The sequence below is a fragment of the Oncorhynchus gorbuscha genome, linkage group LG22 (assembly GCF_021184085.1).
Source record: "Oncorhynchus gorbuscha isolate QuinsamMale2020 ecotype Even-year linkage group LG22, OgorEven_v1.0, whole genome shotgun sequence".
NCBI lineage: Eukaryota > Metazoa > Chordata > Actinopteri > Salmoniformes > Salmonidae > Oncorhynchus > Oncorhynchus gorbuscha.
Window position 1 is genome coordinate 10,178,264 of NC_060194.1, and position 25,843 is coordinate 10,204,106.

General features: G+C 43.0%; 1 protein-coding gene across 30 annotated transcripts in view; it reads left to right on the plus strand.

Annotated features, from left to right (window-relative positions):
• dlg1b (discs large MAGUK scaffold protein 1b) overlaps window positions 1-23,311 on the plus strand; it is a 250,592-nt gene extending 227,281 nt beyond the window's left edge. For 15 of the 30 annotated variants that reach the window (XM_046321076.1, XM_046321075.1, XM_046321078.1 and 12 more), the window contains 8 exons: window positions 217-313; window positions 3,587-3,628; window positions 16,833-16,883; window positions 17,090-17,191; window positions 17,615-17,787; window positions 20,271-20,380; window positions 20,688-20,779; window positions 21,031-23,311. In XM_046321076.1, the coding sequence (XP_046177032.1) occupies window positions 217-313; window positions 3,587-3,628; window positions 16,833-16,883; window positions 17,090-17,191; window positions 17,615-17,787; window positions 20,271-20,380; window positions 20,688-20,779; window positions 21,031-21,137 (774 nt within the window). In that variant the 3' untranslated portion in view covers window positions 21,138-23,311. Of the gene's footprint in view, window positions 1-216; window positions 314-816; window positions 851-3,586; window positions 3,629-16,832; window positions 16,884-17,089; window positions 17,192-17,614; window positions 17,788-20,270; window positions 20,381-20,687; window positions 20,780-21,030 lie in introns of all 30 variants that reach the window. The other 15 variants (XM_046321081.1, XM_046321082.1, XM_046321091.1 and 12 more) reach the window with 5 other exon arrangements.
• Window positions 23,312-25,843: the final 2,532 nt, after the last annotated feature.

Sequence of the window (25,843 nt, forward strand, 5' to 3'; positions counted from 1 at the left end):
ACATTGTCAATGTAGCTCTCATTCCAACCACGCTAAATCACCATTGTTAGAGTAGAGTAGACATCAGCCTTTAGCTCTCATGTTAACCTTGTACAAGGCTAGCCACAGAATCAAAGCACCAGGTGGTGAGGGGCTTCTATATTTTCTCCATACCGACATTAGACATTCTCCATACCTTCTGCCCACCCCCCCCCTTCCTTTCGCTTTCTTCCTCAGCAGTCACTCAATGACAAGCGTAAAAAGAACCTATTTTCCCGAAAGTTCCCTTTCTACAACAAGGATGCAAGCGAGCAGGAAACAAACGATGTTGACCGTAAGTACAGCGAGATCAAGAGACCGTTTACACCCGGGCATTCTGGGTTGTCAATGGTAGAGATCAGGCACGGGAGGAGAGAAGAGGCCAGTGAAGGCACACCGGACACAGTGGTGCAGTGTTGGCAACAGGGGCCAAACCATGACCCCAGCCCACAAGAGAAACATAAAATTCACCCATGTAACACTGGGTAAAAAATGGGCCAGTCCAACTTTGGATACGAACCAGTCCAGCATCCTTCTCGTAAGTGCCGGTTTAGAGTCAATTTCCCTATATAATATTGGACAGAGCTGCAATGTAGCCTATCACAAACAACATGAAGTCTGTGTATCAGCCTGTTTTCTCTCCTGTTGAGCCAAGATGGCCACCCTGTTGCATTGCCACAGCAGTGTCCGGTGGTAGTCCTCACCCACTCGTCTCTTTCTCTCTGTGACTCCAGTAACATTTTGTCCTTGTGGTTGTTCTTTCCTTGTTTGGCTTGCTCTCTGCTGACTGCTCCACAGGACAACCCTGACGACATGCTATCCAAAAGCCAGAGTAAGTCCCCCCCCCAGTCCCCTATCCGGCTACCCACCGCCACCCATACACAGCACTCTATCTCTTCACAATCTTTATAATTTCCTCACATCTCCTGACCTTATATCAGTGATATCAAGTGAAATATGCCCCCTGAGCATATATAATATAATTTGAACATTGAGTGTCCCCTCTCTCCCTTTCTCGGTTTCATTCTCCACACTGTTCCTCCAGTGGTTTCTCAGCAGTGCTTCATGCTCATCTCAACCCTAGTCTATCTTCCATCCCATAACTGAGCCGACCGAAAGCTTACAGCTGTCTCGTGTCTTTGTTTGTACTTTAAAGGGATAGTTTACTCTTTTTTTTGCTTATTTTATTTACAAAACTTAAATGAAAAAATCTGGGGAAAGTTAAAGATGAGCTAAAACTTTAACTTTTTAGGATGTTGTAATTTCATCATTTTGGAAATAAGCCAAAACTCTACATTAAACCAGGTAAGTCCATCCAGATCACATTTCCATCCAGAGCCTATTTTTCTCATACAACATATACAGTGGGGAGAACAAGTATTTGAAACACTGCTTATTTTGCAGGTTTTCTTATGTACAAAGAATGTAGAGGTCTGTATTTTTTATCATAGGTACACATCAACTGTGAGAGACGGAATCTAAGACAAAAATTCAGAAAATCACATTGTATGATTTTTAAGTAATTAATTTGCATTTTATTGCATGACATAAGTATTTGATCACCTACCAACCAGTAAGAATTCCGGCTCTCACAGACAGTTAGTTTTTCTTTAAGAAGCCCTCCACTCATTACCTGTATTAACTGCACCTGTTTGAACTCATTACCTCTATAAAAGACACCTGTCCACACACTCAATTAAACAGACTCCAACCTCCTCCACAATGGCCAAGACCAGAGAGCTGTGTAAGGACATCAGGGATAGAATTGTAGACCTGCACATGGCTGGGATGGGCTACAGGACAATAGGCAAGCAGCTTGGTGAGAAGGCAACAATTGTTGGCGCAATTATTAGAAAATGGACGAAGTTCAAAATGACGGTCAATCACCCTCTGTCTGGGGCTCCATGCAAGATCTCACCTCGTGGGGCATCAATGATCATGAGGAAGGTGAAGGATCAGCCCAGAACTACAAGGCAGGACCTGGTCAATGACCTCAAGAGAGCTGGGACCACAGTCTCAAAGGCAACCATTAGTAACTCACTAAGCCGGCATGGATTAAAATCATGCAGCGCACGCAAGATCCCCCTGCTCAAGCCAGCGCATGTTCAGGCCCGTCTGAAGTTTGCCAATGATTCAGAGGAGGAATGGGAGAAGGTCTTGTGGTCTGATGAGACAAAAATAGAGCTTTTTGGTCTAAACTCCTCTCGCCGTGTTTGGAGGAAGAAGAAGGATGAGTACAACCCCAAGAACACCATCCCAACCGTGAAGCATGGTGGTGGAAACATCATTCTTTGGGGATGCTTTTCTGCAAAGGGGACAGGACGACTGCACCGTATTGAGGGGACGATGGATGGGGCCATGTATCGCGAGATCTTGGCCAACAACCTCCTTCCCTCAGTAAGAGCATTGAAGATGGGTCGTGGCTGGGTCTTCCAGCATGACAACGAATTGAAACACACAGCCAGGGCAACTAAGGAGTGGCTCCATAAGAAGCATCTCAAGGTCCTGGAGTGGCCTAGCCAATCTCCAGACCTGAACCCAATAGAACATCTTTAGCGGGAGCTGAAAGTCCATATTGCCCAGCGACAGCCCCGAAAACCTGAAGGATCTGGAGAAGGACTGTATGGAGGAGTGGGCCAAAATCCCTGCTGCAGTTTGTGCAAACCTAGTCAAGAACTACAGGAAACATATGATCTCTGTAATTGCAAACAAAGGTTTCTGTACCAAATATTAAGTTATGTTTTTCTGATGTATCAAATACTTATGTCATGCAATAAAATGCCAATTAATTACTTAAAAATCCTACAATGTGATTTTCTGAATTTTTATTTTAGATTCCGTCTCTCACAGTTGAAGCGTACCTATGATAAAATTGACAGACCTTTACATGCTTTGTATGTAGAAAAACCTGCAAAATCGGCAGTGTATCAAATACTTGTTCTCCCCACTGTACATGTATTTTTCCCTCATACAACATCTACATGTATTTTTCTAATAAAAACATCTACACTGATACCACTAGAAATATACCCATTACATGAAACACTCAGTGTGGATGCTCTTGAACTGGGCAGACCTGGCTTGGATTAGTTGACTTGCAAAATACTATTTGTAAAGCCATACAAGAGCTCAATTGTCTGAAAAAATATAAAAATCTGAGAATGAGCATGCTCTGTGTGTACATGTGGACAGGCGTGTGTACGTGTGCCCCAGAATAGTGATATATTTGTGTTTGTATGTACAGGTTAACAGTTAAGTATCTTATTTTCCATTGTGTGTAACCTTAAAAAGTGAAGTAATTTATTTTGTAATCATTCAAAGTGTTGTCAATTGATCACAATGACACGACCTAGCTCATTTTACACTAGCATCTCCTATCTGCTTCTCTTACTTCTGTATTGTTGTGACCCATAAGGAATTTTGTACCAAAAAGCGTCTCATTTCAATCACTGTATCATTGCCTCTATTGTGGCTACTTCGCTGTGACTTTTTCCAGATTTTTTAAGTTTCCTAAATGTTGCAACTCTAGCCTACTTACCCATACGTTCCTGCTTTGTTCTAATTCCAGAACACATCACTTCCAATGCCAGTGATAGTGAAAGTAGTTACCGTAAGTCTACAAGTAGTTTTCCACTGCCCAATTAATGAATGCCTGCTTCTCTGCCTTGCGCCACAACACAGTATAATACTGCACTGGCAGTGTTAATGTGAGCTACCAAATCAGTACGTTAAATATGTTCGTGTGCGAGGCGACCGTTGCCCAGTGACCAGCTAGCTAATGCTTTACTGATGGCCACGCTGTGTGATTGAATTGCTGGTTCTGATGATTTGTCCACATAACAAAGGATCCTAACACCTTTAATGCTTTGTTTTTTACTTTGAGGTACTTTCAAATGGCACTGCATAGTGATCTGGTCAATAGTAGTGCACTATATAGAGAATAGGGTGCCATTTGGAATGCACCCATGGAGAAGGCTCCAATGTTAGCCTCAAACAACTGACCAGGAAATTGTAGCATGTCCCTCACCAACATGCCAATGTACTACTGTATATCTAAAATGGACTATTAATGCTCTTGTGCTTTGCTTGTTTAGTTACTAACTCAGTTAACCCTCTCTGATTAAGCGTATGACAATGAGGGCTTATGTGGGTTGAATTGGAATAAGTACTCAGGTGCTGCATGTACTCTCGTGTCGCTGTGTGTGCATGTGTGTATTAGAGGTCTTCACGGGTCCACAAGACCCAAAATTCCAAGATTGGACCCGGGACCGGTCCTCTGTTGATTTAATTGGTGAGGTGATGAAATACTTTGCAAGCTTGTTATCTGTGTCAACCAATTGCAACTTAAAACGTATTGCTTAGGCTGGCCAGGTCCAGCTGAAGCTGGTTCCAGCCGCTCACCTCTTGCACCTGTTGCCGAGAAGAGAGGATCCTTGGCCTGAAGTAAAACGAAAGTTTGAGGAGAAAGAGTATAGTGAAAAGAGGCCAAGGAGGGGAATGGCCTCCATGGGGACGCGTTTTAATATTCTAGTGGACAGGTCGCTATTCAGGTTTGATGCAATTTTCTATCTTTTAATTATTTACCCTCCATGTTTATCCTTTGTTTTATCATTATATTATTGTATATTATTACAATTATTGTAGGCCTATTTATGCTAATCTAAATCAGTTCTTTAAATATGCAAAAAGTGTTGTTTCATTCTGTTGAGAATTTCGTTGGCTAAATTAATTTCCAACTGTAGGCTAATCCTAGTGTTCGCTGCAATATACAGTTGAAGTCGGAAGTTTACATAAACTTAGGTTGGAGTCATTAAAATTGTTTATCAACCACTCCACAAATTTCTTGTTAACAAACTATAGTTTTGGTAAATCGTTTAGGACATCTACCATCTACCTTCTATCTTCCAACAATTGTTTACAGACAGATTATTTCACTTATCATTCACTGTATCACAATTCCAGTGGGTCAGAAGTTTACATACACTAAGTTGACCATGCCTTTAAACAACTTGGAAAATATCAGAAAAGTATGTCATGGCTTTAGAAGCTTCTGATAGGCTAATTGACATCATTTGAGTCAATTGGAGGTGTACCTGTGGATGTATTTCAAGGCCTACCTCCAAACTCAGTGCCTCTTTGCTTGACATCATGGGAAAATCCAAAGAAATCAGCCAAGACCTCAGGAAAATAAATTGTAGGACTCCACAAGTCGGGTTCATCCTTGGGAGCAATTTCCAAACGCCTGAAGGTACTATGTTCAAAGAATAGTACATGGGTATAAACACCATGGGACCACACAGCCGTCATACCGCTCAGGAAGGAGACGCGTTCTGTCTCCTAGAGATGAACGTACTTTGGTGGGAAAAGTGCAAATTAATCCCAGAACAACAGCAAAGGACCTTGTGAAGATGCTGGAGGAAATAGGTGCAAAAGTATCTATATCCACAGTAAAACGAGTCCTATATCGACATAACCTGAATGGCCGCTCAGCAAGGAAGAAGCCACTGCTCCAAAACGGCATAAAAAAAGCCAGGCTACGGTCTGCATATGGGGACAAAGATTGTACTTTTTGGAGAAATATCCTCTTGTCTGATGAAACAAAAATGGAACTGTTTGGCCATAATGACCATCGTTATGTTTGGAGGAAAAGGGGGGAGGCTTGCAAACCGAAGAACTCCATCCCAACCATGAAGCACGGGGGTATTAGCATCATGTTGTGGGGGGGTGCTTTGCTGCAGGAGGGAAGCTGTGTTCCAAGATGGCGTAGCAGTCAGACGTGTGTTTTGTCTTGTCCCGTCCTGTCTGGTGTAAATATAGTTTTCCTCGTTTTTTTTTTCTGTATATATTTCGTACATATTTTAATCTCACTTTCCAACTATAGGCTGAATATACTCTCCTGCAACCCGCATCACCCAAAATGTGGTACGGATCTGCTTTTTCTTTAGAACCGGAACCCTCATCAGAAGCTAGCCAGCTAACTAGCTACTAGCTAGTACTCAGTTAGCCACTGCTAGCGGTCTTCAAAGCTAACTAGGACACCAGCGCGACATCAACCCAGAGCATATCAGACTGCTTTTTCTCTACCACATCTCCGGATTCCTACCGCAAGCTCTGAACCTTTACACCGGATCATCGCAACTAGCTAGCTGCAATCCGTGTGGCTGCTCCTGGCTAACGTCTCTGCCCCAAAGCGAGCACCAGTTAGCCTTGAGCTAGCCTCGAGCTAAGCCCATCTCCCGACTAGCCGAAGAGGTCCAACATTACCTCTCTTGCCAATTGGCCTGGACCCTTTACTGCCGACACGGAGCCCCGCCGATCCATCACGACTGGTCGGCCGACATAATCGTCCGAGGTGATTTCAACAGGCTTTTCCGTTGCGACATCGCCAAAGATCCATCTGCTGGCCAAGGCCCGCAAGCTTTCTGAAACGCTGTGTCTCCAGCTCACCTAGCGTACTAGAGCACCTGTAGCATACTCCTGGGCTACAATTACCCGGGCCCACGACCGGTCTGTCGATGTCACCGCATGAAGAGGAATAAACAGACTCACCCCATCGTGACGTCCCCCAAAGGTTAACTCTCTAGCCCTCGCTATCTCCCTGCTTGCTAATTCGGCCTGCTAACGGCTAGCTTGTCTAGCCCGGGCCTACGAACTGTTAGCTTGATAGCACAGGCCTGCTAACGGTCTGAATCACTGCGTCCCAAGCACTCTCTGAACCCATTTACTTTCTCTCTTTTTGATTTTGATTTTGTTTATACCTTCCGGAAACCTGCCTCACCCACTGTGATACGGAATCGCTATTACTTTTAATTTTAATTTTATTTTTATGACTCACTCAAGAACCTCCAGACGCTAACTAGCTACAAGCTATCTAGTCATTGTTAGTTTCTTTTTAAACCTGGATAACACTCGCCAGTCCAGCTTCCTTGCCCATCCACCGCTTCCCCCTGGACACTGATAGCTGACGCACACTGGACTGTCCATTAATCACGGTACTCCTTTCTGCTTGTTTGTTTTATCTGTCGGCCCAGTTGCCTAGTCAACGCCATTTTACCTGCTGTTTGTTGTGCTAGCTGATTAGCCTCGCCTACTGTTTTTAGCCAGCTTTCCCAATTCAACACCTGTGATTACTGTATGCCTCGCTGTATGTCTCTCTCAAATGTCAAAATGCCTTGTATACTGTTGTTCAGGTTAGTTATCATTGGTTTAGTTGACAATGGAGCCCCTAGATCCACTCTGCAAACCCTGTTACCTCCTTTGTCCCACCTCCCACACATGCGGTGACCTCACCCATTACAACCAGCATGTCCAGAGATGCAAACTCTCTCATCATCACCCAGTGTCTGGGCTTACCTCCGCTGTACCCGCACCCCACCATACCCCTGTCTGCGCATTATGCCCTGAATATATTCTACCATGCCCAGAAACCTGCTCCTCTTATCCTCTGCCCCCAACGCTCTAGGCGACCAGTTTTGATAGCCTTTAGCCGCACCCTCATACTACTCCTCCTCTGTTCCGCGGGTGATGTGGAGGTAAACCCAGGTCCTGCATGTCCCCAGGTACCCTCATTTGTTGACTTCTGTGATCGAAAAAGCCTTGGTTTTATGCATGTCAACATCAGAAGCCTCCTCCCTAAATTTGTTTTACTCACTGCTTTAGCACACTCTGCTAACCCTGATGTCCTTGCCGTGTCTGAATCCTGGCTCAGGAAGGCCACCAAAAATTCAGAGACTTCCATACCCAACTATAACATCTTCCGTCAAGATAGAACTGCCAAAGGGGGCGGAGTCGCAGTCTACTGCAGAGATAGCCTGCAAAGTAATGTCATACTTTCCAGGTCCATACCCAAACAGTTTGAACTACTAATTTTGAAAATTACTCTCTCCAGAAATAAGTCTCTCACTGTTGCCGCCTGCTACCGACCACCCTCAGCTCCCAGCTGTGCCCTGGACACCATTTGTGAATTGATCGCCCCCCATCTAGCTTCAGAGTTTGTTCTGTTAGGTGACCTAAACTGGGATATGCTTAACACCCCGGCAGTCCTAAAATCTAAGCTAGATGCCCTCAATCTCACTCAAATCATCAAGGAACCCACCAGGTACAACCCTAACTCTGTAAACAAGGGCACCCTCATAGACGTCATCCTGACCAACTGGCCCTCCAAATACACCTCCGCTGTCTTCAACCAGGATCTCAGCGACCACTGCCTCATTGCCTGTATCCGCCACGGAGCCGCAGTCAAATTACCACCCCTACCCCTCATCACTGTCAAACGCTCCCTAAAACACTTCTGTGAGCAGGCCTTTCTAATCGACCTGGCCCGGGTATCCTGGAAGGACATTGACCTCATCCCGTCAGTTGAGGATGCCTGGTCATTCTTTAAAAGTAACTTCCTCACCATTTTAGATAAGCATGCTCCGTTCAAAAAATGCAGAACCAAGAACAGATACAGCCCTTGGTTCACTCCAGACCTGACTGCCCTCGACCAGTACAAAAACATCCTGTGGCGGACTGCAATAGCATCGAATAGCCCCCGTGATATGCAACTGTTCAGGGAAGTCAGGAACCAATACACGCAGTCAGTCAGGAAAGCTAAGGCCAGCTTCTTCAGGCAGAAGTTTGCATCCTGTAGCTCCAACTCCAAAAAGTTCTGGGACACTGTGAAGTCCATGGAGAACATGAGCACCTCCTCCCAGCTGCCCACTGCACTGAGGCTAGGTAACACGGTCTCCACCGATAAATCCATGATTATCGAAAACTTCAATATGCACTTCTCAACGGCTGGCTATGCCTTCCGCCTGGCTACTCCAACCTCGGCCAACAGCTCTGCCCCCCCCGCAGCTCCTCGCCCAAGCCTCTCCAGGTTCTCCTTTACCCAAATCCAGATAGCAGATGTTCTGAAAGAGCTGCAAAACCTGGACCCGTACAAATCAGCTGGGCTTGACAATCTGGACCCTCTATTTCTGAAACTATCTGCCGCCATTGTCGCAACCCCTATTACCAGCCTGTTCAACCTCTCTTTCATATCGTCTGAGATCCCCAAGGATTGGAAAGCTGCCGCAGTCATCCCCCTCTTCAAAGGGGGAGACACCCTGGACCCAAACTGTTATAGACCTATATCCATCCTGCCCTGTCTATCTAAGGTCTTCGAAAGCCAAGTCAACAAACAGGTCACTGACCATCTCGAATCCCACCGTACCTTCTCCGCTGTGCAATCTGGTTTCCGAGCCGGTCACGGGTGCACCTCAGCTACACTCAAGGTACTAAACGATATCATAACCGCCATTGATAAAAGACAGTACTGTGCAGGCGTCTTCATCGACCTCGCCAAGGCTTTCGACTCTGTCAATCACCATATTCTTATCGGCAGACTCAATAGCCTCGGTTTTTCGGATGACTGCCTTGCCTGGTTCACCAATTACTTTGCAGACAGAGTTCAGTGTGTCAAATCGGAGGGCATGCTGTCCAGTCCTCTGGCAGTCTCTGTGGGGGTGCCACAGGGTTCAATTCTCAGGCCGACTCTTTTCTCTGTATATATCAATGATGTTGCTCTTGCTGCGGGCGATTCCCTGATCCACCTCTACGCAGACGACACCATTCTATATACTTTTGGCCCGTCATTGGACACTCTGCTATCTAACCTCCAAACGAGCTTCAATGCCATACAGCACTCCTTCCGTGGCCTCCAACTGCTCTTAAACGCGAGTAAAACCAAATGCATGCTTTTCAACCGATCGCTGCCTGCACCCGCATGCCCGACTAGCATCACCACCCTGGATGGTTCCGACCTTGAATATGTGGACACCTATAAGTACCTAGGTGTCTGGCTAGACTGCAAACTCTCCTTCCAGACTCACATCAAACATCTCCAATCGAAAATCAAATCAAGAGTCTGCTTTCTATTCCGCAACAAAGCCTCCTTCACTCATGCCGCCAAGCTTACCCTAGTAAAACTGACTATCCTACCGATCCTCGACTTCGGCGATGTCATCTACAAAATGGTTTCCAACACTCTACTCAGCAAACTGGATGCAGTCTATCACAGTGCCATCCGTTTTGTCACTAAAGCACCTTATACCACCCACCACTGCGACTTGTATGCTCTAGTCGGCTGGCCCTCACTACATATTCGTCGCCAGACCCACTGGCTCCAGGTCATCTACAAGTCCATGCTAGGTAAAGCCCCGCCTTATCTCAGCTCACTGGTCACGATGGCAACACCCATCCGTAGCACGCGCTCCAGCAGATGTATCTCACTGATCATCCCTAAAGCCAACACCTCATTTGGCCGCCTTTCGTTCCAGTACTCTGCTGCCTGTGACTGGAACGAACTGCAAAAATCGCTGAAGTTGGAGACTTTTATCTCCCTCACCAACTTCAAACATCAGCTATCCGAGCAGCTAACCGATCGCTGCAGTTGTACATAGTCTATTGGTAAATAGCCCACCCATTTTCACCTACCTCATCCCCATACTGTTTTTATACTGTTTTTTTATTTATTTACTTTTCTGCTCTTTTGCACACCAATATCTCTACCTGTACATGACCATCTGATCATTTATCACTCCAGTGTTAATCTGCAAAATTGTATTATTCGCTTACCTCCTCATGCCTTTTGCACACATTGTATATAGACTGCCCATTTATTTTTTATTTTTTTATTTTTTTCCTACTGTGTTATTGACTTGTTAATTGTTTACTCCATGTGTAACTCTGTGTTGTCTGTTCACACTGTTATGCTTTATTTTGGCCAGGTCGCAGTTGCAAATGAGAACTTGTTCTCAACTAGCCTACCCGGTTAAATAAAGGTGAAATAAAATGTAAAAAAAATTAAAAAAGTGGTGCACTTCACCGAATAGATGGCATCATGAGGATGGAAAATTATGTGGATATATTGAAGCAACATCTCAAGACATCAGTCAGGAAGCTAAAGCTGGGTCGTAAATGGGTGTTCCAAATGGACAATGACCCCAAGCATACTTCCAAAGTTGTCAAAATGGCTTAAGGACAACGAAGTCAAGGTATTGGAGTGGCCATCACAAAGCCCCTGACCTCAATCCCATAGACAATTTGTAGGCAGAACTGAAAAAGTGTGTAAGCAAGGAGGCCTACATCCTGACTCAGTTACACCAGCTCTGTCAGGAGGAATGGGCCAAAATTCACCCAACTTATTGTGGGACGCTTGTGGAAGTCTCCCTGAAACGTTTGACTCAAGTTAAACATTTTAAAGGCAATGCTACCAAATACTAATTGAGTGTATGAAAATGTCTGACCCACTGAGAATGTGATGAAAGATATAGAAGCTGAAATAATTCATTCTCTCTACTATTTATCTGATATTTCACAGTCTTTAAATAAAGTGGTGATCCTAACTGACATAAAACAGGAAATATTTTCTTAGATTAAATGTCAGGAATTGTGAAAAACTGAGTTTAAATGTATTTGGCTAAGGTGTATGTAAACTTCCGACTTCAACTGTAATAGCCTTTTCATATTTTCCATATAAACAGCAGCTTGACTTACTTTTGATATTACCCTTGTAAAGTTTATAAACCTTTGTGGTGTGGCTGTAGCTGCAGGCCTACGAGTGCACACCGGTGCTCCCTCGGGCTCTGACAGTTGAACTAACAATGTATGAATAAGCCTCCTGTACGGCTATGTGACCACTGCCTCGATTCAGTCTTATGTAGCAAAACTTGAAATAGTGTTTTTTACATTGGATAAAAGTAGAGACTGAGGCCTCTAGAGTGTGTGCTGTGTGTCAAGAAGCAGTGTGGCTTGGCGGTGTCATGACTTAACTTTCATTCATCTGAAGGTTGTTATTTATCTAACATATGTTTAAATGTTACCCGATTTAAATTAATCATGTAACAATTAACTCATTAGGAACTGGGGCACCACGAGAGCGGTTCTTTAAAGTTACCAACTCCCAAAATAAACTCTAAAGGTCTTCACCTATTACATCAATAAACAGTCAACTTATTAATCATAACCTTGTGTCATTCTGAACAGTTGTAACCTTGCATCTGCAAAAACCGGAGCCTATTTATCATTCATTACTACTCAAATTGGTTTAGTTATTTATTTACAAGCTAACTAAATGGTAACACAGGATAAATATACACACTTAATACATTAAAAACAGGTCCCTAGCGGATTTAAAACAATATGGCTGCTTTTTACAAAAGACATGGAGAGAGGGGGACAGAGACACTTAACATTGGTACATTAATAAACTACTCTCACTTATACTTTGCACACAAACCGCCGCCCACTTGGAGTAAGAAATAATTCAGATTTGGACTTGGAAATGCCTTGGTTCACCGTGTCTCTCTCTGAACCAGGCCACCTTGGAAGGGTGTTGGGACTTTTCGCAACATGCTTGTAAGGCTCCGATTGTCCGAAATGGTTCCAACCCATCTTCTGCTGTTGTTCTCCTCTGCAATCGTCCAGTATCCGGTGACTTTTCGTGTGGTCCTTAACAGAGTTAGACTTTATTCTACATTCAGTTGCCCTGGAAGAAGCTTATTTGAAGAAAGGCTAGCCATCCATGTCGAAGGTTTCCAGTGGGGTGATGAGAGTAGCGGAATAGTGTAGTAGAATGGTCCCACTTCGCTTTTTTAGGTACTTTATTAGGACAGCTAATCAACCGTACCAGTGATTGTCCGGGAGGTGACTTTATCGTCTCAACCTCGTGTTGAGATTGAGTTCAAACCACTTTAAATGTAAGCTGCAGCTCTACGTTTCTCTGGTCTATGTTAATTCTTAACCCATCATTTTATACAGTTCATTCAAAAGTGGTGGTTATGTTAGACTTGCAGGCTCTCTGACCTCACTCAAGGGGCGGTGACTACTTAATGTGCACAGTTATAGAAACAATTTCCTCTTATAGTTTCTAAAATCCCATCCCTCTCAACAAACACACATCATTTTTCATATACTGTGGTTCTTCCTTTAAAAGTTACGAGCTTATGCCTACGACCGTTAGTGGTAGATGGTGGTATTCTGTCATTGCACCACACTATCACACGGGTGAGTTAGAACGCCGATCTATCGGTAGTCTAAACTGTGGCACAAATTGACTATCTTTTTGTAAATAATGGAGGTGTTTTCAATCTGAGAGTCTCTCTTTGGAACTAGAGTCCTGAATCAGGCAACAACACCAAAAAAATGTCAGTGGCCCTGGAGTTAAGAGAGAACTTGGGTAAATATAATGGGGGAATTTCACTTGACATGTGGACTGAAGATATTCAAAAAATAGGCACGGTGGCTTTTGGTTCCTCTCCCTCTAAAAACAGAAATAACTTATTCTAAATAACAAACTGCCTTTATTTACAAATTATTAAGAATGTCTGACCCCATGTTCAAGAATGCCCGTTTTACCTTTATTTTCAGATTACAACTGCTCACTTTCGGTTGTTTGAAAACAAAATATTTTTTAAACAAGCCATAGAAAGTTGGTTGCGATTTGAGTTTAATCCACCAGAAAAGAGAACAAATACAACAAATAGGGTTGAAATCTGAAGTTTACATACACCTTAGCCAAATACATTTAAACTCAGTTTTTCCACCATTCCTGACATTTAATCCTAGTAAAACTTCCCTGTCTTAGGTCAGTTAAAATCACCACTTTATTTTAAGAATGTGAAATGTCAGAATAATAGTAGTATGTTGTACCTGTATCTGTATCCTGCAGCATCTTCACAAGGTCTTTTTGCTGTTCTGCGATTGATTTACACTTTTCGCACCAAAGTACGTTCATCTCTAGGTGACAGAACGCGTCTCCTTCCTGAGCGGTATGACGGCTGCGTGGTCCCATGGTGTTTATACTTGCGTACTATTGTTTGTACAGATGAACGTGGTACATTCTCAGGCGTTTGGAAATTGCTCCCAAGGTGGAACCAGACTTGTGGAAGTATACAATTTTTCTCACCCCATGTTCAAGAATGGCCTTTTCCCTTTATTCAGATTACAACCACTCACTTTCTGTTATTTGAAAACAAAATTGTCTCCAAAATATTGCTGATCTATCGATAGTCAATTTGTGCCGCAGTTTAGACTATCTGTTCGTAAATTCATGGATGTATTTTCAGTCTTTAATATATACATGTTTTGACCAAGTTAATCTGCTCATGTTGTGTTTTCAATTATTTGTGACATTGTGGTTACAACGAAGAATGTAAACAAATCAAATAAATAATTTTCATAATGAATAATCAGATGTGTGATCCAAGGTTTTTTTTTTACTTGCTATATTACGTACTGTCTCGCAAAAAAAACTTTTACATTACCATGTAGTACCAATTAAATGGACTGACAGGGTGTGCTGTACAGACTCAGGACAGCTGAGCTTTGGAGAAATACGCAGATTTAAAGAGTCATGTTGTACAGCTCCATATTTTTCGAACGGAAACCCTGGGGATTTTGTTTTTCTTGGAATAGAAACACTATAATATTAATCAAATTAATGAAGCTACTTAAAATCAATTTCATATACATATGTTTTTACAAAAAAAGGTTTTAAATTTGCTAGTACAGCCAATATTTAAAACAGTCAAATGCTTCTCAAAGATGCCCTCTGGTGGTCAAACTAGCACTAACTAGCGTTGATGGCAACAACACTTAAATAACGTGCCATAGAATTCTGAGGCATGCCGTGCTGCAGTACGATGCAACTTTTAAAGGAAGAACCACTGTAGCATGCACAACTCAGAGGATGGCAACGTCTTACATGTAGCGTGTATACTTTTTAAGTTAGAGTATTTCCTTTTTAACATTTTGAATGACATCACAAAATAACAACCAAACCGACAGTGTTATATTAGGTCGCCTCTGATCATTCCCCACGTTCTATGTTAGAAATATTGTTCCAGTATTCCCCCCACCAGCGGTTGGTGTTGGTGTCTGAGGCACAAACGAAAAGGTTGGACCCTTTGTACAAGTTGTCAGCACCCGTGTTGTTAGTAGATTGGCTGTAACTTTTAAACCAAATCTCCTGATGTTTGTGCTTCAAAACGCTCAGTGGCTGTCGTGGCCTGCCATTCACCACAGCGTCCACGTGTGGCAACCGTTCCAGTACCTGCAAACTGAGATGAGAATATCTTTCGCCGATATCGCACAGTGTTTCACCAGCTGGAGTCACTGGGTCATTGGCGGACCTGACACTGTTCATTGTAAGGGATTTCCATCCCCCTGAAAGTGCAAAATGTATCATCGGAAGCAGAGTCCACTCTGAACGTTGATGCTTTGTTTCCTTAGACGACCGCAGTGCTTGAGGAAGTGTTTGAAGGACAAGAGAAGTTAATCTCAGCTTCAGTATCGCATGACTCCAAGGAGGGAAGTTGCTCATTAACGGAGACTACTGCCTCGAAATGAAAAGAATAGTATATCAGGTTTGCTGATTGAATTTGACAAGATATCATAATATCTGCTTGAGTCAGACTCTGTACCAAGAGGTTATCGAAATGTATTTTTCCCAAGGGGTCCTGTCTTCAGATACTCTTTGTGGATGACTGTGTTGCAGCCAGAGTTAGAAGTCAATGTGGTCAGTGGAGACGGCACGGTTACTTGTGATCACAATTGGTTGTTTTTCCAATCCATCAGTGCAACCAAATTATCCATCAAGTCTGCTCCGAGTAGCAGGGGTTCAGTTTCGAGGCTGGTACATACACAAGCGATACATTTGGAAGTGTAGTTTCAGCATGAGTCTCATTGTGAGAGGCGAGTTTAGTGTCGCATCATTCCATTTTTGGGTTACAGCCCTTTTGAGATCATGAAATAATGTTTGAGAGATAAGCGATATTGTCGAGCCCGAATAAATTCGCGCATCATGGGTTAAGCAGTACTCCAGGACTGTTTCCAGGTAGCGACTTTCAGAGATGTGTTTTGTGGTCATATTCCCCACAAAGTGGAGTGATTGTTCGCAACGGTGTGATGCGTTATTTGTATTCATGGTGAAAACAGATAGTCTTATCGGAGTTTGTGTGGAATTGCCTTTTGCGATGTTTCCTTGTGCGTCGCAACACTGGTATCTGAGTCTAAAGTCAAAGCCCGTGGGCTTGTTTTTTGATCGAGTGGGCCCTGGATAGGGTTTTGAGTGATAGTTTACATCCTCGCTAGTGGTGTTAATTTTGGTGGAGCTGTTCTCCGGAAAATCCAAGCCTAGTGATGGCGACGGATCTTTTTCCTCTTTCTCAAAATGTTTGCGTGTCTGTACTTAGCAGAACTTTTAGGGAACATTTGTCTTCAGTTTGATCATCATTGAACCCTTTGTTACCTGTTACTTTGTGTGGGTTGGGTGTAGGAATGTAGCGATCAGGTCGATTGTAGTGGTAGTCATTTCGCTTGCGATATTGTTTATAGTTGTTGGTATTGTGATTTCGTTGTAGAGACCGTTGTTGTGCATCATCTCTCAACTTTCATATCCCTGATAACGCACCCTCTAACTGAAGTGAGTGCTCCTGTTAAATATTGAAAACTGAGATGTCAGGGCTCTTCGCGCGGCTCAATTTTGATGCCTCAAAAGCTGTGCTTGCAAGCTCTCTGAGTTCTGAGATTGGCAAACCAACGTGGGCTGTAGGGCCCAAGTAGTTAATGAAGTTGGGATACATGTTCGACGTAAAATTAGTTTGAATGGTAATAGCTCTTCCATTCCTGTTTCAGTGAGAAGGCCAAAATTGGCCACCTACTACGTCACTTGCATAGCATAAAACAAACAATATAGATATATACAGAAAAGTATCAAAGTGGAATTATTTTCTGTATTCTTGTATGATGGAAAGCATGGTTCTTCTGTGGTCACTCGTTGTTCTCAGGTGGTCAAGAGGAGTACGTGCTGTCGTACGAGCCAGTCAGTCAACAGGAAGGTGAGCTTCTTTTTCTCCATCACAGTCAAATTCCTTTGGTGCCTTGTTAACATTTAAATTACATTTGATTTCAATGTGTAAAGCTTCAGGAGGCGTTGGTGTGTAAAAACACAATTTTGTGAAGTGTGATGTTTTTCCGAATTGCTGGACTCTGTTTGGATTTTTCAAACACAATCTTAGCGGTTGGCTTTTTGTTCTCCCATCAGTGAACTACACCCGTCCAGTGATTATTCTCGGTCCCATGAAGGATCGGGTAAATGACGACCTGATATCGGAGTTCCCCGACAAATTTGGGTCCTGTGTACCCCGTGAGTTACTTGTCTTACGTGTTTGCCCTGGTAAAAGACAGTGCTTTTACAGTTTATTTAGTTCCTCAAACACAAGTTGTTGGCTGAGAAAATATGCACCATTCATTACAATGGTAATTTTCTCTTTATGCATTGTTCATGGTGAAAATAGGAAATGTTTCTACTTGCAGGCCAACCATTTGGTCACACAGTCTGAATAAAGCAGTCAACACAGTCTGAGTTGATCTCTTCTCACTAATTCTCACAAAATATGCATCCCAAATAGCACTCTTTTATACTCTGTTCAAAAGCAGTGCAATATAGAGTGCAATTTGGGACTTTTGCACTCTTCCCCACACATTTAAAAACATTTGATTAATGTAAAGATGGGAAAGAGGGAGTTTCCGCCATACATCGAACACTGGTCCTTTCCTTTCCCCCCAGACACAACCAGACCTAAGCGGGACTATGAGTTTGACACCAGGGACTACCACTTTGTGGTGTCCAGGGAGCAGATGGAGAAGGACATCCAGGACCACAAGTTTATCGAGGCGGGCCAGTACAACAACCACCTGTACGGGACCAGTGTACAGTCGGTACGTGAGGTGTCAGAGAAGGTATGTGAACCGAATAGAAGGCCATCCTTAACGGAACTTCACTGTCTGCAGTCCCACCACAGCAGGAAAAACTGGTTAAAAAACAGCCGTTTCTGGTTGTATTGATGTACTTTCAACCAAGGCATTCCCCACCCTGGATGTAACAGGCTTGTGTTCAGCCTTAAAAGCAACAGTCTGTAAGATGCCCAGTAATTTCCAGTAGATAAATATGCCCTTAGATTTTTAGGAATATGCATAGATACACTAGCGGTAAAAGTTTTAGAAAACCTACTCATTCAAGGGTTTTTCTTTATTTTTACTATTTTCTACATATAATAATAATGAAGACATCAAAACTATGAAATAGCACATATGGAATCGTGTAGTAAACACAAAAGTTAAACAGATTCTTCAAATAGCCACCCTTTCCCTTGATGACAGCTCTGCACACTGTTGGCATTCTCTCAACCAGCTTCACCTGGAATGCTTTTCCAACAGTCTTGGAGTTCCCACATATGATGAGCACTTGTTGGCTGCGTTTCCATCACTCTGCAGTCTGACTCATCCCAAAACATCTCAATTTGGTTGAGGTTGGGAGATTGTGGGGGCCAGGTCATCTGATGCAGCACTCCATCACTCTCCTTCTTGGTAAAATAGCCCTTACACAGCCTGGAGGTGTGTTGGGTCATTGTCCTGTTGAAAAACAAATGATAGTCCCACCAAGCCCAAACCAGATGGGCTGGTTTATTGTCTGCAGAATGCTGTGGTAGCCATGCTGGTTAAGTGTGCCTTGAATTCTAAATAAATCATAGTGTGTCACCAGCACGGTGGGAAATAAGCATGCGGAGATCATCCGTTCACCCACACCGCGTCTCATAAAGACACAGCGGTTGGAACCAAACAGCTTTGCACACTCTTGGCGTTCTCAAAACTAGCTTCACTAGCTTCATGGCCAAGCTTCACCTGGAAATCATTTAAATTAACAGGTGTGCATTCTTAAGTGAAATTGTGGAATTTTTTTCCTTAATGCGTTTGAGCCAATTGATTGTGTTGTGACAAGATGGGGGAGGGATAATACAGAAGATAGCCCTATTTGGTAAAAGTCCATATTATGGCATGAACAGCTCAAATAAGCAAAGAGAAACGACAGTCCATTACTTTAAGACATGAAGGTCAGTCAATACAGAACATTTCAAGAACTGTGAAAGCTTCTTCAAGTGCAGTCGCAAAAACCATCAAGTGCTATGATGAAACTGGCTCAACGTCCGCTGTTCAGAGGAGACTGTGTGAATCAGGCCTTCATGGTTGAATTGTTGCAAAGAAACCACTACTGAAGGACACCAATAAAAAGAAGAGACTTGCTTGGTCCAAGAAACACGAGCAATGGACATTAGACTGGTGGAAATATGTCCTTTGGTGTGGAGCCAAATTGGAGATCTTTGGTTCCAACCGCCGTATGTTTGTGAGACGCGGTGTGGGTGAACGGATGATCTCCTTATGTGGTGTTATGGTGTGTGGGTGCTTTGCTGGTGACATTTATTTAGAATTCAAGGCACACTTAACCTGCATGGCTACCACAGCATTCTGCAGCGATACGCCATCCCATCTGGATTGGGGTTAGTGGGGACTATCTATTTTTTCAACAGGACAAGGACCCAGTACACCTCCAGGCGGTGTAAGGGCTATTTTACCAAGAAGGAGAGTGATAGAGTGCTGCATCAGATGACCTGGCCCTCACAATCCCTCAACCAAATTGAGATGTTTTGGGATGAGTCAGACTGCAGAGTGATGGAAACGCAACAACCAAGTGCTCAGCATATGTGGGAACTCCTTCAAGACTGTTGGAAAAGCATTCAAGGTGAAGCTGGTTGAGAGAATACCAAGAGTGTGCAAAGCTGTCGTCAAGGCAAAGGGTGGCTATTTCAAGAATATAAAATATATTTGGTTTTGTTATTTGGATTTTTGGTTACTACATGTTCCCATGTGTGTTATTTCATAGTTTTTATGTCTTTACTATTATTCTTCACTATAGAAAATAGTAAAAATGAAGTAAAACCCTTGAATGAGTAAGTGTTCTAAAATTTTTGACGGCTAGTGTACATGTAGCTAAAAGGGGTCGCCATTGTTTAACTTTAGGTTCCTTCACCAAGCAAAGGTGCTCATTCAGGGCTCTGTGAAATCATGCTCCAGTTAATAGGAGTTATGCCTTATGTTGTCACCCAAAGTCATGTCTTTATTTTCCAAGCTACAGCACATAATAAAAAATTGTGACAGTAGAGGGAGACCGATAGTAGGGACATAGACAGAAGGTGGCCAAGACGGGGCTCGAACCCCCATCACCAAGGTGCATATGTGGTCCAGATTCGGAAGCTTGGGCAACTACTCCTGACTCCGGCACAGCAAACAATATTTTACATAAAGCATATCATAGAGTTCAGTCTGGTTTGTGTTTCTGTATCGTGACAACACTGCACCCACCAGATTTCTCTGTTCCCCTCCCTAAGGGCAAACACTGCATCCTGGATGTGTCGGGCAACGCCATCAAGAGGCTGCAGCTGGCCCAGCTCCATCCCATCTCTGTTTTCATCAAACCCAAGTCTATGGAGAACATCATGTGAGTGGTAGCTGATTCTCTGTCAGATGTAGATGCTTATCCACCTGGTACAACTGTCAGCTTAGTTTTGCAGACTTGATGGTTGCTGCTACTAGCTCTGTCGGTTTGGAGCTTAACTGGCACAAAAGCCTGTCATGCAATCTGCAAATACATTTTTTTAAATAAGAAAGAATTTTAGGTCTGGTATCTGTGTGTCTTTCTACATTTGTTTTGGACTGCTAGTTGTTCTTGCCGGAATTACTACCTGGATCTAGACACACTGTTGTGTACAGGGTTTTCACTGTGCTGTTCTCTCCCTTTCTATCAGGGAGATGAATAAGAGGCTGACGGAGGAGCAGAGCAGGAAGACCTTTGACAGAGCCACCAAGCTGGAGCAGGAGTTCGCTGAGCATTTTACAGGTGACAAACTAACCCCTTTCTTTGTGTCCTTGGCATGACATGGGAAGGTTAGTTTAACATTTAATTGTTTACTTTATTTCTATGTGTATATCACCCTTTTTTAACACAGGAAAATCTTAAGGGGCTTCACAGCAAATAAATTACAATGGAAACAACAGAGTAGACACAGCATTGCAAGTAGATGCATGTAAAGGCTATTGGATGAGAAGCTACGCTTAACCAGCCACTAAGCTTTTTTGTGTCTTTTTCAGCCATTGTTCAAGGAGACACCTTGGAGGAGATCTACGAGCAAGTCAAGCAGACCATAGAGGAACAGTCTGGCCTGTTCATATGGGTGCTATCCAAGGAGAAATTATGAAGAGGTCACAACACTTTCTACTCCCCTGTCGTCCTCCTCTCCTTTTTATTTATGATTTATGCCCTGTTCTGCTGGGACCGAGAAGTGACAGTGACGGCCAGTGATGTTGACAACGAATAGCCAGACCAGCAGAGCAAAGCACAGAGGGGCAGATGATGTTGTTCTCAAACGGTACAGTTCCTTAATGTTTAAAGGAGGTGACTTTCTAAGAAAAAAGGAAAGTGAAATAACTTTTTAGTGGCTCACGGCTTAATAGTACCTCCTATTTAAGTCTAGTTTTTTTTCGTCCGAAGACAACGGAAGTTAAGGCATTAGGTTATAAGTAGGGGAAACATAAAGCAAAACGTTGCACGTGATAGCTTTAACAGCATGTCTTTTTAGTACCTTTTTTCCACTTTCTTTTACCCCCCAAACCGTCATCCTTCAACATATTTATCATAGTAGTCTTTTTTTTAACACAGTTGTATTCACTTACCCCCCCCGCTCCTTACCAGTGTATCCATGTTAGAAAGCCATTGAATTTTGTGTCTTTGAGCGGCACACAGATGTTTCTTGTGCGGCACTTGATTGAACAGGGTTCTTCAACTCAAGTCCTGGAGGGTGTAGTGTGTCCATTCAAAGGGTTTTAACGCTGACCTCCGCTCTTAACTAGAACTGTGTGACGCAAACAGCATTACTGTTTGTATGGTTGTAATTCTCGTTTGCATCCTACATGTGTGTTTGATTCTTGGAATAATATTGACATTTTCATGAGCAAAATGTGATATTGCTCCTACTAAAACCCTCTAGAACTTGAGTTTGAGATCAGATCAGTGTAAGAATTATGGAGAGTTTTTAAGCTGTGTCTTGCTGTTTAAATGACCATCTTTGATCCTTTGAATTGTTTTTGAGAGTGCGTTTACAGATGCAAAAGTAAGGGACTGCCATTTTTAGGTGTCGTTAGGTTTGTCCGCAAAAATGTAACAACTTTATTGTACAATGAGATTTTAACATATATTTAACCCTCCGTAAACTGCCTATTTTGTTATAATAAACTATATTGAACTTTACTTAAAACACTAATACTATTTGAATTATTTTGATTGCATTTTTAATCATATATAAATAAAAAAGTATAAAAGATATTTAAATATAAATATATATATTTTTGTTTTCTTTTACCACCACCTCCTGTAAAAATGTTTTTTTTAAAGAAATTAATTAGTCTACATCAGAAAAACGATTATTCTAATACAGTGCTCCCTTATTATGGTTCTAAAGAACCTATGGGTATGCTCTTTTCCCCCACAACTAATACCTCAATTATTGATTAAACTGTGAAATTATGAACAGGGTGTCACTATTGTGAAACATTATCCCTGTTTCAAGTTTGAGGTGTAAGGTGAAGTTGCCCCTAGACGCTGACCTTGGGTCAGTTTAGCATTTTCTCCCCAATGGTTAAGGTTAGGATTGATGGAGGGGAAGCCGATCCTCGTTCTGCACTTGGGGGAAACTTCACTCCGGAGCAGTTAGTCTGTACTGTACAAGGACTATAGAGACCTCTTCCCCTGCCCAGGTAAAACGCATGTTTTAGATTAGAGAGCAGTCTCAGAAAGGGCCACTATGGCAGCTAGTATCCTCCTGTGTCCTATTATAGTAACCGACTAGTTGTCTTTATATCATATGAAAGCCTACAAGATTTTGAAAAAAATGATGTAACCCATAAAACTACAGATGACTAGAAGTAATATAGCAAACATATTAAATAACATATTTGTTTATTACACCTGCCAAATGTTTAAAGGCCCTGACTTTAAAACAACACAGCTTCACGTGAGGAATGTACTGGCTATTCTTGAGTGTTTTTTTTCCAGAATGCAATGATGCCGGTTCTATAGTAGATATGGGAACTGAAAGCCCAGACTTGACCCATTGGACTTTTTTTTTAGACTTCGTTCAACGGAGGGCTCTACACAAGGCTTGTGTCCCTCAGCAAGGCCTCCCCCCATCCTCGCCTTCAAGATAACAGCTTTTTCTACACTACAAAACTGCTTCTTCCATCACCTCACCACCTCCACTTTTGGGGGGGACTGTCTGGAAACATGTAAATAACCTACCGATTCTCATTCATTCCATTAATCAGAGAGGAGAACGGCTCATAATTGAATAAAAATATATAACATTTCTCATACAACTTACTGTGGTGTGGTGCAAGTATTTTCTTTCTGTTGTGTGTGGTAGTGCCAGATCGTAAACCCTATTTCAATTGACCACCCCTCCAATTGTTTGTTTCTGTGTGTGTATTGTGGAAATAGATGGGTCTGGGTCTGGGTTTGAAGATGGCCGTTGATGATTGTTGAGATATCCAATGACATTTTCATGTGCAAATTGCACTTGATTTCAAGATATCTGTAGGCTGGTGCTCAAGGAATGACGTTCCCATGAGCGCAACATTACTTTTTTAAACATTTGAAGATATACATCATTAGGTCATTACAACAAACAAGCACACTTGGCCTATTGGGGAAGTCAGACAGAGGCAGCAAGAGTCCAAAGCCACCCCAAACTGGTAACAGCAATATGGTTGGATGCCTCTAATAGGAGCCGGTTTCCTGGACCCTGCTCAAGCCTTCTCTTGGACTAAAAAGCATGCTCTATTCAGTCTTGAGAATATAATTTGTAAGGGTTTTTCTTTTCCACATACTGTTATGCTCACAACACTCCACTACACTATTGAGAAAAGCACTCAATAATCACCCATACGGGGGGGAGGGACATCAAATATATATTTCTTAGACATTTTTTAGGTGATAGGTGAAATATTTAAAATTGATTACGAAGTGTACGGAAAAGGTTTACTGAACAAAAATATAAACGCAACATGTAAAGCTTTGGTCCCATGTTTCATGAGCTGAAATAAAAGATCCCAGAAATGTTCCATATGCACAAAAGCTTATTTCCCTCCAATTTTGTTTACATCCCTGTTAGTGAGCATTTCTCCTTTGCAAAGATAATCCATCCACCTGACAGGTGTGGCATATCTAGAAGCTGATTAAACAGCATGATCATTACACAGGTGCACAATCAAACTGCACATTTAGAGTGGCCTTTTGTCACACAACACAATGTCACAGATCTCTCAAGTTTTGAGGGAGTGTGGATTTGGCATGCTGATTGCAGGAATGTCCACGAGCTGTTGCCAGAGAATTGAATGTTCATTTCTCTACCATAAGCCGCCACCAACGCCATTTTAGAGAATCGCAGACCACTCCAGCCCAGGACCTCCACAATCAGCCTCTTCTCCTGAGGATCCTCTAAGACCAGCTACCCAGACAGCTGATGAAACTGGGGAGTATTTCTGTCTATAATAAAGCCCTTTTGTGGGGAAAACTCATTCTGATTATCTGGGCCTGGATCCCCAGTTAGTGGATCAATGGCCTCCCAGGCCCAACCATGGCTGCGCCCTTGCTCAGTCATGTGAAATTAATAGATTAGGGCTTACATTAATAACTGATTTCCGTTATATGAAATGTAAAATTGTTGAAATTTTTGCATGTTGCGTTTTATATTGTCTTTCAGTATATGTCACAAATATATGTATTTATTGATATATTTGGTAAATATACACTGCTCAAAAAAATAAAGGGAACACTAAAATAACACATCTTAGATCTGAATGAATGAAATATTCTTATTAAATACTTTTTTCTTTACATAGTTGAATGTGCTGACAACAAAATCACAAAAAAATTATCAATGGAAATCAAATGTATCAACCCATGGAGGTCTGGATTCGGAGTCACACTCAAAATTAAAGTGGAAAACCACACTACAGGCTGATCCAACTTTGATGTAATGTCCTTTAAACATGTCAAAATGAGGCTCAGTAGTGTGTGTGGCCTCCACGTGCCTGTAAGACCTCCCTACAATGCCTGGGCATGCTCCTGATGAGGTGGCGGATGGTCTCCTGAGGGATCTCCTCCCAGACCTGGACTAAAGCATCCGCCAACTCCTGGACAGTCTGGTGCAATGTGGCGTTGGTGGATGGAGCGAGACGTGATGTCCCAGATGTGCTCAATTGGATTCAGGTCTGGGCAACGGGCGGGCCAGTCCATAGCATCAATGCCTTCCTCTTGCAGGAACTGCTGACACACTCCAGCCACATGAGGTCTAGCATTGTCTTGCATTAGGAGGAACCCAGGGCCAACCGCACCAGCATATGGTCTCACAAGGGGTCTGAGGATCTCATCTCGGTACCTAATGGCAGTCAGGCTACCTCTGGCGAGCACATGGAGGGCTGTGCGGCCCACCAAAGAAATGCCACCCCACACCATGACTGACCCACCGCCAAACCGGTCATGCTGGAGGATGTTGCAGGCAGCAGAACGTTCTCCACGGCTGTCACATTCTGTCACGTGCTCAGTGTGAACCTGCTTTCATCTGTGAAGAGCACAGGGCGCCAGTGGCGAAATTGCCAATCTTGGTGTTTTCTGGCAAATGCCAAACGTTCTGCACGTGTTGGGCTGTAAGCACAACCCCCACCTGTGGACGTCGGGCCCTCATACCACCCTCATGGAGTCTGTTTCTGACCATTTGAGCAGACACATGCACATTTGTGGCCTGCTGGAGGTCATTTTGCAGGGCTCTGGCAGTGCTCTTCCTTGCACAAAGGCGGAGGTAGTGGTCCTGCTGCTTGGTTGTTGCCCTCCTATGGCCTCCTCCACGTC